The 18,171-nt window shown below is 42.6% G+C and overlaps 1 protein-coding gene across 2 annotated transcripts in view; it reads right to left on the minus strand.

Moving 5' to 3' along the window:
• The window catches only part of LOC122985574 (neural-cadherin-like), a 99,443-nt gene extending 81,462 nt beyond the window's left edge, over window positions 1-17,981 (minus strand). Inside the window, exons 1-3 of one of the 2 annotated variants that reach the window (XM_044356338.1) lie at window positions 17,908-17,981; window positions 15,858-15,998; window positions 12,231-15,553 (exon numbers count right to left, since the gene is read on the minus strand). In XM_044356338.1, coding sequence (XP_044212273.1) covers window positions 12,231-13,230 — 1,000 coding nt within the window. In that variant the 5' untranslated portion in view covers window positions 13,231-15,553; window positions 15,858-15,998; window positions 17,908-17,981. The remainder of the gene's footprint in view (window positions 1-12,230; window positions 15,554-15,857; window positions 15,999-17,907) is intronic. The other variant, XM_044356339.1, reaches the window with a different exon arrangement.
• Window positions 17,982-18,171: the final 190 nt, after the last annotated feature.

The raw sequence follows: 18,171 nt of genomic DNA on the forward strand, positions 1-18,171 counted from the left end.
ATTAGCTTTTCAGTTGTGTCTTAAAAAAGACACACTATTGTTGTTTGCATTTCTTGAGGCGAGTAGCTTCAAAGTTTAAAGGCCCTGATTGAAAATACTTATCCACACTTTGAAACAGTCTGAACAAAAGAGCTTTCTCTGCAGATATTTTGTAAGATTACTGCAGATTGGTAGTTAAAAGCTCCCTAAAAGAGGCTGTAGACTCCCAATTCCTTATGTAAGAGTAAGATCTTAAGGCCTAAAAATGGATCGGAAGGCAACACAATAAGCTAAAATGGGCATGCAGCAGCTCTCCTCTTTCTTTTATTTCTGTTTCTTCTGTCTTGGAGCTTTTGATTGGCAGGTGGAGATAAATAAACAAATGGATGGAAATGGAAAAAAACGACATTAAAGTGAATACACATGATTGACAGTGTTGTTGCTTCTTCTCCAATGAAACGCGGGAGAAATAACCATATTATTCAAGGTATTAGGTTACAGCTACATAAGCACTACATTAGCAGTCAAGTATTGTATCTTCACAACTATCTGTGATATCATACACAATTAGATCTGGTTGTGAAGTGCGGTTTACATTCTCTAATTTGTGAGAGAGCAATATTGCTGCTATACAAACACTTGACACTTGTTGTAGATATAATATGCACTCAAGCATTTGCTCAGTACCGCACACGGTGCTCTCACCCACCCCCTTCCACCCACCGACCCACTACACTACAGATGACATGGATGTGCAACGGCACATATGCACGCCCTGTTGCACAGTTCACAGCAGATACCAGTCATCTGGAAAGGTGGCAAGGAGAGTTAATCTGGATGACACTGCTAGATGGAATATTCCTATGCAATCTCTCAGTAAAAGCATCTAAGTATACAGATATAAAATGTTGTTTGGCCTCTCCTTGCCCTGCTCCACACCTTGCTCTGGGCTTTCATTTTCCTGCCTGGAGCAGGGAACATTTGGTGTATATGTTTTCCCTACTTGCATATACCATGTGTGTGCATTTGTGTGTTACACATATGTGTACACTGCGTTTGTTCGGTATTGAAGTTTTATCGAATTGTGTCGTGTTTGTGCATTCATGTGCATTTGTGGGCTTTCGCGTTTAATGTCAGCGTGGCGTACCTTTGTTTTTAAGTGTGTGTTGCTTGTGTACTGATGTGTAAAAGTAGCTGTATGTGTGTGTGCGTGTGTTTCCAGTAGAAAGCAGATGAGTGAGATGCACCCCTCAGCTCACACTTGCCTGGGGTTAAGAAGAAAGTGTAGTTCCAAGAAACCCAATGCAGCTCCAGAAAAAAAAAAAAAAAATCCTCCAGGAATGGTGAGCAGGGTTAGGTTTGATGTTCATGAAGGTAGAGAAGAGAAAAGAAGATAAGAGAAGAGGAAATAGCAGTTGATACCATGTTGCTCTCTTCCATTCCAGCCGGAAAGGTGCAGTGTTCATACAGAGGCTTTCATTTGGTCATTAGTCTCTATCAGCACCCGTCTGTTACTGTTAGTGTGTGTCAGAGAGCTATCTCTCTCTCTCTGCCTGGTTTGATGATGGAGAGGTAATTTCAGCTTTATGATGGTGTGACTCTAATGATGAGGATGGGAGAGCTGAGAAGGCGGGAAACTCTGAAAAATACTTTGTGTGTTTCTGCGCGTGTAAAAGCACATATCTGTGCTTTGTTTTCTGGTGTGTACAAACCCGTGTGTGTGTGTGTGTGTGTGTGTGTGTGTGTGTGTGTGTGAGCGCGCGCGTGCATATGTGTGTTTGGACACAAGTGGGATAGAATCCAACTCCTACTGCTGTCCCCATCACCGAATGAGCTGTTAATGGAGAGTAATGAGGGAGTACTTTCGTGGCAGATGTGCCCTCTCTACAACTCTGTTTTACCCCGAGACTGTAAAACTGACCCAAGCGAGACATCAGCAGGCAAGCAGCCACTCCCCGCTCTGATTAATCTCTGTACGTGTTGCGGGAATGTGAATGGTTTGTTCGCTAACTTTGCCTCACGCTGCTGTACCCCAGGAAGTAAGAGTAAGTATCATTTCAACATAGCACCTAGAGTCACATTAAATGACAAAAGCCCTGGCAGTGTCAGCCAGGCCCAAAATCTGTTAGAGGCCCATCTTCTTCACTGGAGTGTGAAATTATTTTAGCTCTCTGCTCATTATAGGATTTTAAAATGCATTATAGTTAGGGCTTTTATGGTGTGCCGCGGCATTAATTCAATTTGCCCCATTCACAGTTTCTTATTATCAAGCTCAGTTCAAGCTACAGGGGGAGGAAGCTGCTGAGCAGTGCTCCCCGGCCTTATCTCTAAAGGATATAAACTACACTACCCAGCTCAATCAGAGCCAGCCCGTACTGCTCCATCCATTCATCCACTATTCCTCTGTCTCTCCCTCTCCCCTTTCCTCCAGATGCTGCTTCCTGTGGCAACCTCCATCTCTCTTTCCATCCTCCATCCTTCTCTCCATTTCCTTCTGAGTTGGTGATTGATGGAGGTTGTCCTCGGAGCCCTTTCGATATCTTTTCTATAGAAACACATTTATAGGCAAACGAACATAAACACACACAGCCCATGCACGTTCAGAGACACGTGCACACACAAACACACACACGCAGCAAAGCCAGGCAGAAGCAACAGAGGGAGCCGCACAGGTTTAATGGGAAAACAAGCCACAGTGTATGGGTGAGACAGCATTAATCTATCACTGAAACCAGAACCTGGGTCTGTGTTTGTTTAGTACACCAGAGAGGGAGGCATTCTGGGAACACCCTATCACTGTCTGTTATTGTGCAAAGGTACAATAAATGTGTTGAACATTATAAATGTATTCCTGTGGAAGTACAACAGATTAGTATGGAGCAGCGGTGTGAGCGTGGACTCCAGCTCTGACAGTGTCCCTTCCATGTAAATGCTGCATGCTTGCATGAATGCACGCTGACTAAACACACATGGACATGCTTTGTCCATTGTCTGCATCACATGTACGCACACGTACACAAAACATGCCACACACTGCACTAGTCACATGCATTATAGTTTAAATCAGCATGTGACTGTGGTTTGGCTTGATGGTAATGGGGGAAGAGGAAGAGAGGATGAGGATAAAGTCCTCATTTAGATATCTAATCCAGTGAGCAGTCTGTCCTGTGTGGACCATCATCTCCCGTCATTAGCAGCAGGCCAGCAAGATTAAACAAGATCAATGTTTATCACCCACTGTGTGCGAGAGAAACCAAGAATTAAACTCCCCTACCTCATCACGATTTATCATAATATCTGGTATAAGAGCTATGTTAACAATGGATATATATAACATAAGTAGGTAAGAGCCATTTTAATCAACTTTAATGCCCCAAATCCATGATAATGTTCACACATTCCCATCGGATGAACATGATCTCATGTTAATATTTTTACTAAGTAATGCTCAATCCGTATGTAGTATAAATATATGGTGATCTCCAACTCAATCCAAATATTAGTACAAGCTGAGTGACTCATTTGTAACTTTGAACACACGATTATTCATCAGCTAACTGAACATTTCGGGACGAATCCTCAATTTGGTGTTTGAAAGACACAGCCATTTCTCAGTCAGAGATATCCATCAAACCAAGTTAACGCACATTCACACAATTAATTATTGAAATTAGTCGATTAAATAGCAGCTGCAGTGTTGTGGCAGAAAGGGCAGCAGTAATTATAAGTCAATAACTTGTGAAAAATGGCATGGGATACTGTAGACAGAGGCTAAACAGAAACAGATATGTAGTGTGCACCGTATAGAAGACACGAAAACTCTAAATTCTCACTTTCCCCACATCTTTTTTTCTCTCATTTCCTTTGTTTCATTGTAAGTAAAAGAGCTAATGAGTGCAGCAAACTCTGTGCTCTCACTTCCAGGTCTTGATCCTTAATGTGTGGCAGTGGCGCGTGTCTATGTGTTTCCACGGCAAGGCTGGCACTGCTAACGACACAGCAGCACCCCCCCCCCCCCCCCCCCATCCCATCCTTCTCAGCACATCATAAGACTGTAGAGACCATATGGTCTGATTAGTCCACAGAATTAAGCCCTACACTGTCGAGGCAGAGTGAAAGATAGAAAGAAAGCCATGCACGTTCACTGGTTCCGCTGAGAACAGACACAAATTGGTAGCTGGAATGCAGTTAAAGCAAGAGATGCTCACACGCATGCTCCACATGCACACGCAGAGACACATCAGCCAAGTCTGGAACAGGCATAACAGAAATGTCCAAATACAGATGGGAAGAACATAACAAAAGCATACAATAAAGAGTCCAAAGCCAGCTCACAAAACAAACAAAAATGGTCTTTTGTATGTCGTCCTTTGTGGAGATTAGATCCTCTGTTTGCATATCTGTCTCTACATCAGCCACTCTCTCACACACACACACTCAAAGTCACATTCGGAAATATCCATGTAACAGCCCATGTACCCCATGGCCTCTCATGGATGTTGCTCATCAGCCCTAAGAGGCACTACATTTTCTCAACATCAAAGACACCTGCTACTGTAATCAGCCCTCCTCTGGCGGTGATGGAATTGTAGACTGTCTCTCTGTTTCATGGAATTGACTGAATAACTGAACCAAGAGATGGACATCATCTTCAAACACATTTTCTGATCTGAGCCACAATTCCCTTGCCTTCTATATAGTCTTTTTGATCGCCAGTCAGACTAAAATTTAGCAAAAGTCTTTCTCTTCATTCTAGCATCTCTTTGCATGGCAGTCATTTTCATCTTTTTAACAAAAGCCACACCCTCACTGTGCAAATTGGTGTCACGCAATTACTGCAATTTCTGCAATTTGTGCAAAGTTCATGGCATGTCAAAACCTCTCACTAGGCAACTAAGACAGTCTTTTTTTCCTGCATTAAAAATCTCCTTGTTCACAGTTCACCCAGCAAAGATTTCAAAGTTGTCTGTGTCCTGTGTGTTTATCAGTGCCTCCTTGGGCCACCGAGAGTGGAGCTGCAACCATCGTTATGCTCAGTTAATTGGACCTTTGGGTACAAAAGGTTGAGAAATTCAAGACCAAATAGATAAATAAGGACAAGCACTGAATTCCCACGACATAACCCGGCGCTAGCTTCAATTTTCCCTTGCTCATTCCAGCCTATAGGCAGGCTTGTCTGAAAGCCTGATTCATTAGAGTGCTTCAGGACAGTTCTATCAGCCCTTCGACTCAATCACACACTTACCTCTTCGAGTTTGTAAACTATCAGTAACAGTCTGTCACAGCCTATTCGGTGACATATAAATTGTTGTTTAAAGTGATGTTTTGTGACTAGGAGCAAAACAGCTCCTGGTTAATCAATAGCACAAAATCAATTCAGCATCTCTGGGGAAATGCCACAGAGAGGCTATCCAGAATGCAAAAGTGGAGCCAAAACAAAAGTTTTAGATGAACAGGGGAAATGGCAGGTGTGAAGGGGACATTCAGCCAGTGAAATAAACTCTGCTGCTGTGTTCATTACAAATCATTCCAAAGTTAAGCAATCACAGCATAAACAATGGGAGAAAATGAAATTTATATCAACAAAACACTCAAACATTTGTCTCCCACTACGCTGGTGGCAGCGCATCATGGATTAGATTTAATAAAACAAAACCTTCTCAGCTGGTGATAAGCTCCTTGCACAATGTGCAAGTGCAAGCTCATATATCATACAAATAGACACCAGGTTGCACGATGGCATTCTGGGAATTTGTGCCGTTTGAGGTCAGCAAGACATTTACCTGACAGCGCCTGCTTTCGTGCAATGTCTGGAGCTGACAATGTCTGTGGTAATGGGCATCAATAATTCAGACCCTTGGCCGGATAAAAACTTGCTGTCGCCATGACTGTCCTCACAGTACTGTGCCATATGCAGCACTCACATCTCCCCCTTAAACCTCAAACGCAAAGTTGCGTAACTGTTTATGTGGGTTGAGGATTCTGCAGTAATGACATATACATTGCTCATGCAAACAGAATGACAGACATATACATATTCACTCGTTCCACGTTCCTGGTTCTATGATTATGTTTTTTGGCAACTGAAATCAACTTATCCTGCTCTGACATCAGCATACACACACACACACACACACACACACACACACACACACACAAACACTTTCTCTTCCTTTTTCTCCTCAGGTTGTTCAGGAAGTAGGGATGCACCAATCTGATCCGCCAAATGGTATCAGGTCAATACTGACCTGATTAAGTGAATCAGGTATTGGCCAGACGTGACCAATTCACATTAAGTGCAGTTTCTGTCATTGTCATTATACAACTTGGTGTTTGGCTGCTTTTGTCATTAGTGAGAGACTCAGACACAAGACTCAGTTTTCAGCTCCACAGCCACACCTGGACACAAGAAAAAAGACAGAATGATGTTGTTTTAGAGCCACAGAGTCCGCACAGGGAGACAGGTAGTCATGGTGGACAAACAGGTCAACAAAATGTCAGACTGACACTGAGGACTGCTGTTTGCTTCCTGATTCCTACCAACAAGAGTCAGGTTTTATGCCTAGAGCGTGGTTTCAGATAAGAAAACTGTTCCATTTTATAGTGATTTGTAATGTTTTGAAGGCACAGACAGGTGAGGTCCTGCCGATAGGGGCGTCAAACCAGAAAAAGCAGATGTGTGTTGTTGTGGAGGACAACTGTTATTTTGTTGTTCAATTTGGAGGACTAGTTTGAGAGTCCCTAGCCTGATTGGCACCTCACATAAAAAATGATACCAATTAATTCACCACAGTGAGCTATACAGATTTCAAATTTGGGAAAACTAGAGCACTGGTATTGGATCAGTATGCTGCGTTAAGATATCTGTATCGGGAGAGAAAAAGTCATATCGGTTCCTCCCTGCCTGGTAGATGACACAAAATATTCTGTCTCTCTATCTCTCTATCTTTTGTTTCTCTCTTCATGCCATTCCAAAGGGCAGGTCATACTTTTCTTCTTGTCTTCCCTCCATTTGGCCCCCAACAATTTTCAGACAAATACTAGCACACATTGCCCTTTTCGATGCGGTACAGTTCTTTATTTTCTCCCACCCCCATGTGCCCTGTAGCCATCCACTCTGCACTACAGGCTAGAGTACATGCACACCTCATTCCCCTCCTGCCATCCCAATAGTTTCTCACTCTGCCCTCTAACCATCTGACAATTATGTTTCGTCGAGCTGACCTCTCATCAGCAGTATACAACTCCCTGCCTCTGATCTGGCTGCCCTTTACTTATCTTCAGTAAAGCTTATAGGCACACAGAAAAAACAATCACGCACAGACACACATTTCCACGCTCCTTCCATCTCTTTCTCCCTCCATCCCTCCCTGTCTTTCTCTCTCCTCCTCAGATTTCCCACCTTTGCCTCATTTCTTCACCCCCTTGATCTTAAAGTCACGTTGTGTGACCATGCCGTCAGCGTTACAGCTAATCCTGACCTTTCTGTGCCCCTAATAGTAGTGCGTTGCATCCACTTTAAATATCTCTCCTACATGTACAAGAGAGCTTTCCTTTTTTCCTTCCCTGCCCCTGTAGTCTGCTTAATCTCAAGTTAAAAAAAAAACTGTGACACACACACCTCCCTTCCCTCCTACGTGGCGTCAGATACATGTTAGGACTGTAGAGAAGAGAGAACTGCAGGGATGTTGCTTAGACACATCCATTTGATATCAGAGAGACCACAGAGTAGAAATCAAATGCTGCAGGCATGTTACAGCTTCACAGCATGTCGTCAGAGGCAACAAATCTGTGAATCTCTGTTGTGGGGGAATCTGGATACTGAAAGGACAATCATAAAATTTGCCACACGCACAGACTGATGCACAAACAAATTTGCACAATTAGACACATGGATACAAAAAAAAAAACCATCATGTACATGCACTTGCAAGCACACGCATGCTGACAATCACACAGAAAATAAAGCATTATTACCACAGGCATTTTTTTTTTTTTTTTTTTTTTTTACTTAATTGAATAAATGCAGACAGCTTTTTGTGAAATTGTTTTCTACTTAAACAAACAGCCCCACAGTCACAAATTACAAACAAAAATGAGATCCGGTCTCTTTCTCAATTCATTTCACATCACAAGGGGAATATGCAAATATAGTTGGGAGAAAAAAAATGAGTAGGAAAGGGGAAATTGGATTAAAGACAGCATGAGGCGAGATGCTGACTATGAGACAGAGATGGGAAGAGGGTGAAGGACAGAGAGAGAGAGCTGAAGAAGGTTCTCTGACAAAACAGGCCGAGTCGAGGTGATTACCACAAGCTGACTGCCATCCTGCCCACAGATACCTAAAGGAGAGCGAGAAACCACTCCAATATCCCCCACTCCAACTCACAAAGGACTGCAGCACTTGTTCAATACTCCTCCAAACCGTCAAATACCATTAACAGATTCCTACTCAGGTGCAAAGAAAAGGATTCTTTGGGTGGGACAACCAAAAGCAAAAATTCCCCACCAATACAAATCTGAACTGACGTTCTCTGTGGGCCAGCAAAATCCATTTCAGGAAGAACTGTAGAGGTCCCTCACTCCCTCTCCTCAAAACACCACATAACCAGTATCTGTGAGTCATGAGTCATGGCCTACTTCCATTGCTTTTTTTCCCCTTACACTGCTGGTTTGATACACAAAGAGGCTATGTCAGAAAAATATCACTTCTTTGTTTTCTCTGGGGATTTTTGGTGTACTGAATATAGTTTAGAACGTAAATATTTCCCCAACATTAGCAGGGGATCTAGATAAGGAAAACTGAGAAACACTTTTTATGGGGCCCTGAGCAAGAACAGGCTCTTTAGACAAACAAACTGATGCTGTACTAAATCTGATGCATCAGAGTGGGAGGACCAGTGTCACAGCTTGTCAGGGGATCCAGAAATCCTGTCACTGAAACAACTACGTGCATGCAGTGAAGTGCTCATTAGATCTTCACCCCTCAAAAATGTGTCATGATCTCTGAATAAGAACAATTATTTAAAAATACTCTGATTCTGAGTTATACAACTTAATGTTCTTATTAAGTTAAAGAAAGTTTGGAACAAAGTATAATTACAAAGAAACAAAGTAAAAACATTTGTTGTTGTTTTTGCAAAAGACAAAGTAATTCCTAATTTTGAAGGTGTAATTAAAAAGTAAGTGGTGTAATGAATCAAAGCGCCGTGATAATAATATGTAATATAAGGATATTACCTCAGAAATGAGCAAGTGCAAGCCAATATTTTTTTCCAGGAATGAGCCCAAAACTGGTTAAACATTGTAATTGTTCACACTGAGCAGTCATGTATGTTGCACGTGTGCATTAACACAAACATTTCAACAGAAAATGCCAATTACAACAATGACTAACCGTATCAGATCTGCATATCGGGAGAAGCAGCAGCAGCAGAAATCAGAGTTATGGTGAATTATATATATACATATATATAATATATATAATATATTTCATATTCTGAGAACAACCACATTTTGGTGTATGTCTTTTTACGCATAGATGACAAACGTATCGTGGTTAAAATCTGCGCAAAGCATTTTTGCACAACACTCCATTTCCTGTTCATAAAACATTTCAACGAGGTACAACATTCAAATGGAACATTGTTTTTGATTAATGCAGCAGAATACAAAGGCGGTTCAGTGTTGAGATGTCATGTCTTAGAGCCATGGGGAGGACAGAGGTTGAGTTTCTGGTAAGTACATTTTCCTCCAGGTAAGTATGTCAATGAGGATGTGCCCCATGCTGAGAGTAATCCAGAGCTGCTGTTCCATCTCCCACTTATCTGCAGTGTGCCAGAATAATTTATCTGAGATATCTAAGTGTCAAACTAGACTTTTTAATCTCCATTTGAACAGCACAAATAACAGCTCTTCTGATGGCTCTAATCATAACACTGAACCCACAGCAAACTTATTAACATAAGAAAGCCTCGCACCACTGTGATTAGCATTTCATGCCCACATTAACCAGTTAATGAACACATTCGCCACATGTTAAGCAAATCTGCATCCACCAGTTAATAACCACATGTACTTTTTTCCCCCCACACAGACTGTACCAGACCTGTGTATATTCCTGAAATCATCCAGGAGAGCAAACATTAAGCAGTGATGCCCGTTAACAGAAAACCAATCACAAATGCATACATTTACATATAGGCTAGAAGAGCTGGCATTAGGGTAATGATGGTGATAGGGTAAGAGTGGCAGCAGAATTAATGATGTAGTATGGGTAACATTTCTTCAGTAATGGTACATCTGTGTTAGGATGTAAATGACAGGCTCGCTATGTGCAGTGTGTAGACAAAATGAAAGGAAAACTAAACAGTGAATGGAATCCTAAGTACCATGCTGCAATAAAAATATCTGTGCCTTTATAAAGGTTTACAAAGGTACAGATAGTTCTGTACCTTTGTAACAGTCTGAGAGGCTTTATATCATCTCTGGTGCGGCTTTTTGAGGCCAAGTTTATTTTATGCTGCTGTACTGAATTGTGTTTGAGTGTACCTGTTATTTTGTCCACACCTTTTATGTGAATAATGTTGTAAATATTTGTAAGATCGGCATGTAAGAAATGTTGCTGACTTGAATATTCTTTATATGTTGGTAGACTGGTGCCTGACAGTGATTTCTGTTTGGCATTCAGCAGGTGATTGTCAGCACCACGGACAGCTCTACTGAGAGTTCAGTGGTAAAATAAGACAATGCAACACATGGGGCCTTATTAAAACAGTTTGTTGTTGTACCTGGAGTCAATTTTAGTATGACTGCACAGCCTTACATACAAACAAACACCTACAAAGACAGATGCATACACACAAAGCATGTGTCTATGAGCTCGCTCCTTCATCTTTGAGACAGACCACTATTGTAAGCAAGCCAAACTGCAATGGTAGGAAGCGAATTTACGTGGGAGATTAGGTTATATCTCTCAAAAATAAAAAATAAAAAAACAGCTAAAATGGACTCCTTCACTCAGAGAGCTGTGTATGCAAGGATTGGGAATGAGACAAGCAGAAGAAAGGCCTGTCCTCCCAGACTCCTGTCAGGATTCTCTCTGGAAAGCTGTAGTCACAGGATAAAGGACATGCCATGCCTTTGATCAGTAAAGGAGAGTTTCGCAGGTGAGAGAGGTAAAATGGAGGAAGGTATCTGAATATCTGTCAGGCTAGAGTGGCTTATTTCTGTTACACATCTGTGAAGAAGAAAAAAAAAGTCAGAAATCTGACTATTTTTGCTCTCTCTCTGAAAAACGTCCACACACCCCTTTTGTAGGAATGTGTCCCAATCAGGCGTGCAATTACAATCTAGAACATGCTGTGCAATGAAACAGCATGGCAACACAAATGAAAACACCGCACACTGTGTAGCTCAGTGACAAAGCATTTTAATTTCTTGTTTATGTTTTTTTTCTTTCTTGTTTTTAAGCTTGAAGTCTAACTTTTGGGGCAGCAAAACAAAACCTGAATAACTGATATGCATGAGTTTCACCTTTCCACCAAGAATTCAAGAGGTTGCCTGACTGTGGCAGTGCTACCTTAAATCCATGGGACTAGAGAGTGAATGAGAGGAGGATTAGAGGGGTAATGCCAGTAGATGAGAGGGAGAGGGTCGCAGTGGTTTGCCACTCTGCAAGGATTAGCTGTGAAAACAACTTCACAGTCACAAACTATGTCAATCAAGGACATAATTCACCCAGTTCACAAGGACTCATACATAAACACTCCAACGTATACAGAAAAACTCATCCTCTCCCTGCTACAAATGACTGTGTAGCATTCATATTTGAAACTCATGCATATCATTAATAAACTGGACAAATATCAGAGTACATGGAAATCATTCCCCTGGATGCTGCATAGTTTAAGCTCATATGTCAGGTATGTGGATGGATGGATGATCGTGAGGCACACCTGTGGAATGAGTCTATGCTGCGGCTATAATGACAGCCCTGTCTGGTTTTGATGGATATGTCAGGCCTGTCAGGGGGGTGGGAGGTGGGGGGGCTCCACTGATGAAGGGTGAGGTGTCCAGATGGCGGCACAGTTTTACCATGTGCATGTAATGTGCAGCATTCCATTAAAATAGGGCATTATCACCAAAATGCAAATAATTCCTGGGGAAAGGACGGGGAGGGGGAAGGGAGAGAGGGGGAGGGATGCATGACCTAACTTAAGTGCGGATTAACAGTGGGATATTGTACACACCTCGTTTATCCTGAATTTTAACAGTGAGCTCCAGGAGAGGCTCTGTCTCCCTATCCAGCCTCCTGGTTATGGTGATATCTCCACTGTCGCGCCCCACGGTGACCGGAGAGCTCTCTGACTCCGGGTAAATCAACTCGTAGACGGCCGACTGAAACCTGGTGGGACTCAGGCTCGTTATGACCGAGCCGATGCTGGCATCTTCAGACACGTTGAGGGAGACCACGGTGCCAGGGTCAAGGAGCGCCCTCGGCGACCGCCCTGCCCTTCCTGACCCAGCTAACTCAGCAGGACGCGTTGCCCACCGCTGTGGAGCAATAGTAACCACTACACCTTTACTGGTCAGAGGGGGCCACCCATGGTCTCTGGCAAAAACACAGAATTTGACTTTAGAGGGGAGACCCAGGATAGAGTCAACCAGCAAAACTTCGCCTGTTTTCGGGACAACATAGAAACTGCCATTTTTGGGGAGTGAAATGTATGTCAACTCTGCGTTCTTTCCGCTGTCTGCGTCAACAGCCTCCAGCCTGTAAATCACGCTACGGAGAGCTGTGGTGTCATCTAAAGTTATGTGGACGGTGTCTGCACTGCGAAAAGTGGGTTCGTGATCGTTGGTGTCCAAAACGTCCACTTTTACCGACGCAACCTCGAAGACGGCAGACTCCGACAGGCGGGTCTGGCAACACACACCGACGCTCAGCAGGTATTCTGAGCGAGCCTCTCTGTCTAAAACCGTGGAAGTTTTTAGCATTATATTCCCCCGCTTGTGGTGGACGAAGGCGCGGAAATCTTCGCTGCCGTTTCCGTACAGTTTGAAGTGCATCCCGGAGACAGGGCACCATTTTTGCGCGTCGATGCGCCTCACCGGAATGCTCAGTCCGTTTACTTTAGAAGCCGTCGGTGAGTTCTCAAAAACATGCCCGTGAAAGAAAGGCAGTCGCTCCTGTGTTTGATATCCAGCAGCCGGTGTGAGAAGGCAGCATAACAAAACACCCCAAATCATGTTGGTGGCAAGTTATGTACCTCCAAACGACTCAGGAGGATTGATAGAAAATCATTAAAAAAGAAAAGAGAAACACTTGAGAAACATTTCCCTCATAGTTATCCACGGTATGATCCTTCCAGGAGACAGCTCTGAACTTTAAGCTTTTTCATCCTGGGAGATCCGTTTCTTGGCTCCATGCAGCACGGCTGCGTGCTGGCAGTCCACAGCGCTGCAGGCAGTTGGATGTATTCGTACCCAGCGTTCAGCACCAAAGCACCGGACAGCGCCAAGCGTGGGGGCGTGGCGGCGCACGGGGACAAAGCTCTTCGGTGAACCCCACCCTGTGTGATGGTCAGGAGGGTCCCCTCCTCAAACCTCTCCACGCCGGATGAGCCTGTGCAGACGCAGCGAAAGCCTTTCCAGCTGTATGACACAGTCTGCCACAAATCCGCTCTCAGCATAAAGAAGTGTTGATGGAGAGAAAATCTCTCATCCCTCCTGTCTACAGAAAGTCGAGTGAACACATATGCTCCTTTTTTTCCCCAGCGACGCTCTGTTTGGAAACCAACCAATAAAGTCTCCCAATACTGGCTCAAGCAGTCAGGGGTGCTTTGCTCAACAACACAGTAGTTGAGGGAGGCGTTACAATTTCAATGTGTTCACACACCTTCTCCCAGCTTGAACTGAACCCACGACCTTCTCTTCACAAAAAACTTTGGGTTACAGTTATGCACTGCATTTCTGCAGATTCGCATAATCACATGTTTCATTTACAGCTCAAAGAAACTGAAAAAAAAACAGTAAATGCATCAATATAAATGCCAAGTGCTATTAGCTGGGCTGTTAAGTTGTGTAAACATGATGATTTGAGAAAGACTCCACACATCTATGCAGCCAGTGTTATATGTATACCAGAGTTCAGAATTAACACTGTCACCCTGATTGTTCTTCCTCTCCCTTCCCACTCTGCCAGCGTGCCAAGCTCCCAGAGCACTCTAAACCTAATCTGTAGGTGGCTATTGCTAATTCCCACAGACTGCACTCTTCCAATTCCCCTCACCTCTCCATATGTGACAAGTCAGAAGACTAAGTATTACATGGACTGGAGGGCTCTGAATTGTCAAAAAAGATAAGGAAATAATGGGATAAGAGAGCATGGCTGTACCCTCTATTGAGTCTGTCTCCCTTGTCATGTCAACCTTTACTTTAGACATGCACGGATCAATATTCATACGCACTGGGGGTGTGATGTTATGCTGGATATGCACTGTAATTCAATGTCACGCAATGGTCGTCTGCTCATATGTAGGCTACATCTATATTCAGTTTGAAAATTCATCAAAGCTCCCGTTGAAAGATCCTTATCAATTTGAAGCCACAATCCATCACTGCAATTTTAGCCGAATCCTCTCTCTGCAGTAAACTGTTCTTTTCAGGCAATAACTCAGCTAACTGGTAGTGAGCCCCCAGACAATTTTGAATCACAGCCTGCAGCTGGAGCACAAAGCTCATATTGGTTGATCGCTGTATTCTTTTACGTGGCACAAGCTGTGGGCTGTGTCGCCAGAGCCGTCCCACACTCACTAGTGTATACCATCTCTGACCTGAGGCAGGAAAGATATTTTAAAAATATGTGAACTAGAATAACCTTGGAACAAAGTGTGACAGGGCGCCTATTGATGGGAAATGACCTCATGTAACATCCCTGCTATTGTCATTTAAGTTTAAATGGTGACATCTAAAAAAGGACACTGTCTGAACTGTCTCTGTTCTCTGTTCCCCTCTGCAACTTCTCTTTGAACTACCTAAGTGCTTCATGAATGCAAATCAAATCCTGTCTTTTATCATGTTGTCTCACATGGTGAAATTTGCCATGACTGCCAGCATGGGAGATAGCTGTAGCAAAGGCTAATTCAATCACGGGGGCCAGGCCAGAGTGTGAGGGATAGTTTACTTGAGGGTTGCAGCAGTTATCTCCTGAGATCAAACACCAACACGCACATAAAAACAATAAAGCTGTGATACATTAAAAAAAAAAAAAAAATCATGAAACATTCTCATCATCCCTCTTCTCCAACAGATAACTGAGAGCCGCGGGGCAGTGAGAAAAAAAAAATCGCACTGAGGAAAGCAGCCAACAAACATTAGAAAGCTTCATGTTTACTTAATGAATAATTGAGCAAATCCATTCCCTTCACTCAAACAGAAGCAGACGTAGCCTCTGAAGGCAAAGGTTGTTGCCTTCTAGCATTTAAAACACTCTGACTTTGCTTCTGTGCTCTAAGAGACAAGGGATGATGGGACCGAGGAGATGAAGGTCCCATAATGTAACTTGTATGTTCTTTAAGTTGCGAGATGTCCATTATTTTTTCGGGCAAAGCAGGGGGGGAAAAAAAAACAGGAAATGTGTGTTAATGGAATAGTTAAGAGGATTTGGCACTAACATCAGTTAATAGCCAGTTTATGCCACAGAGTAAGTAGAGTGTTTAAAATAGACTGTTCAGCAGTAGTCAATGAAATAATTGGCTGAAACAGGCAGGTTTATTAAAGAATGACAGGACAATTAAAATGGATGACTAAGCATCGCGCTCTGTCGTTGCTATTCATCTGTGAACGTTTATAGTGAACATTTATGGCAACCCTACCCCACATGTTCCCCTGGAAGAGCAGCAAAGAGCCATTTCTGGAAGCACCGTGACACCGACAGGAGCAGCAGCTCTGTAGTGCCGTTCACTGTAGTGTTCCTGTGTATATGGGCCCCTCAAGACATTTCCCCTCATCAGAACCTGAAGGCAAAAAGCAGTTAGAGGAGCTGGATAAATATAAAGACATTTCCCTCATGTATTAGGTACGGCTAATTAGATTTGATCTGTGATCCCCTTAAGGCTCCTACCACCTACTATAGTATTTAAGCTGTGCTGTAGAAACCACAACAGTATATTAATAGAGATATTAATTATGGAGCAACGTGTGCAACCAGGTTCATAATTTACCTTCACCAATAATCATGCAGTGCAACTAACAGAAGGTTCTTAAAAACTCCGTTTTGCACAGAACAGCAACAAAACAAAACCATCTCATTACCGAGCCTCTCTTTAGCTTTTTACTTAGGACGCCACACCTAATAAAAGCTGAGGTTTGTTCATTGAAATACTCAGTATGTGTAATAAAATGAGAACAACAGCAACCACTTTGAAGGAAAAAGCCAAAAATAATTTCATGATTAATGCATGGCCTGTTGTTTTGATAGAAACAAAATGTGCAACTTCAGGGCCACATCTTGTCAGAGAAGCTCTTTTATTATATCTACATTCTGATTAGAGGAGCCTGGGGTTGTCTGAGTGATTAGCGTGCTAAGAAATGATCATTGATTTGAACAGTTACTGGTTCTAGCCCCGAACAATCACGACTTTCTTTCAGCACATTAAAAGATTTCTCACATCATCAAAAGACACAGGAGATAGTCATTGAAAAATAAAAGAAAACGAAAATTATCACAGCTCAGTGTCCCTCTTGCTTTGCCCCAGCTAAGAGATGAGATTTTTCAAAGAGGCAGTGATGATGTTCTCTTTGAAACACAGTTTAGAGAGTGAGAACATTACCTCGGATGCACAATGAAACTCAACTCAATTCTTTTCTCAGTTAATTATCCCAGCAAGACCCAGCCATTAGGCAGGTTTCCATTACTCGACCAGTTGTGCTATTTATGAGGCTGAGAGGATTATAAGGGACCCATTTAGGGAGAATATGAATATACTGAAGGCTTCCCAAGCCGAGCAAACTCATCATTTCTTCTGACGTGGTGGTCCTGCAGCATATCCTATATGATGCACACATGGGACTAAACCCAAGGACACTCCCACCCCTCATTAGCCATGGTTCAACCATGGATCCAGCTGTCTGATCTTCATTATCTGGTCTTATTCAGGCATTCTGAGCCTCCGTTTTCTTTGCAAATCACTGAGAATTGTCAGTGATGAGTCAGTGTCAGAGAGATGAAAATAGATCAGTTATGGTTCTCTCTGTCTCGAAAACACACTTAACCCTGCTACTTCTATTTCTATAAACTTCAATAACTTCTATAAACTCCATTGTTCATTTTTTCAGGGTACACTGTTAAGTGCCCTCTTAATAAGAGCAGCTCTAAATTGACTTTATGCTCCTATATCATATAGTGCCTTCCAGTAGAGATCCCTCATTTAAGCAAAGGGCCCTGCGGTACATTATTGCTGTCGATGTCCAGGAGGGAAAAGCTTTATATATTCAGTTCCAGCAGGACAAATTATTTCAAGAATAATGAGGGGGTTTTCACCAGCTCCCATGAACATACTGGTAAATTTTATAGTCTCCATCTATGTGCTGGGGGTTGTTTTAACAAAATATAGGCTACAGGCCAAAATGAACTTGCACAGATATGGTGACTTCAACATGTAGGTTAGCATAGTTAGCTGAAAATATCAACTTTCAACAGCTTACATTAGCTATATTTTGGTCATTCGATGTCATTCACATGAAAATAATACAGTTGTGGCCTTTTTTTTTCTTTGTAAACATCTAAAATGTGTACAGGCTAGTATAGTTGTTTTCATGGTTTCCCTGAATTGGTTTCTCAATGCTGCCGTTCGTCCTGGAAGCTATAAAAAGCTCCTTATGTGTTCCCCTTTCCTTACACTGCTTATCATCCATTTTACCCACCTGCCAATTACTGCAGCAGTCATGTTAAGAATATCCTCCATCACGGTTCTTTCGGCGCCTCCAGCCACAGTGAGTTAAGGGTCTCTGACGCCCTCATCTGTCTTTTTAGAGGACTGCAGTGATTTATAAATATATATTTGATATAACTGTAGGCAAAGTTAAAGTGAACCAAGCATAAAATTATAGAGGAAAAGAATGATAGACAGTTAAAAAGTTTGAAATTGAATTTCTGATAAAACTACAGCGCACAGACCCCTGGACAAT

Source organism: Thunnus albacares, chromosome 7, assembly GCF_914725855.1.
Source record: "Thunnus albacares chromosome 7, fThuAlb1.1, whole genome shotgun sequence".
Classification (NCBI taxonomy): domain Eukaryota; kingdom Metazoa; phylum Chordata; class Actinopteri; order Scombriformes; family Scombridae; genus Thunnus; species Thunnus albacares.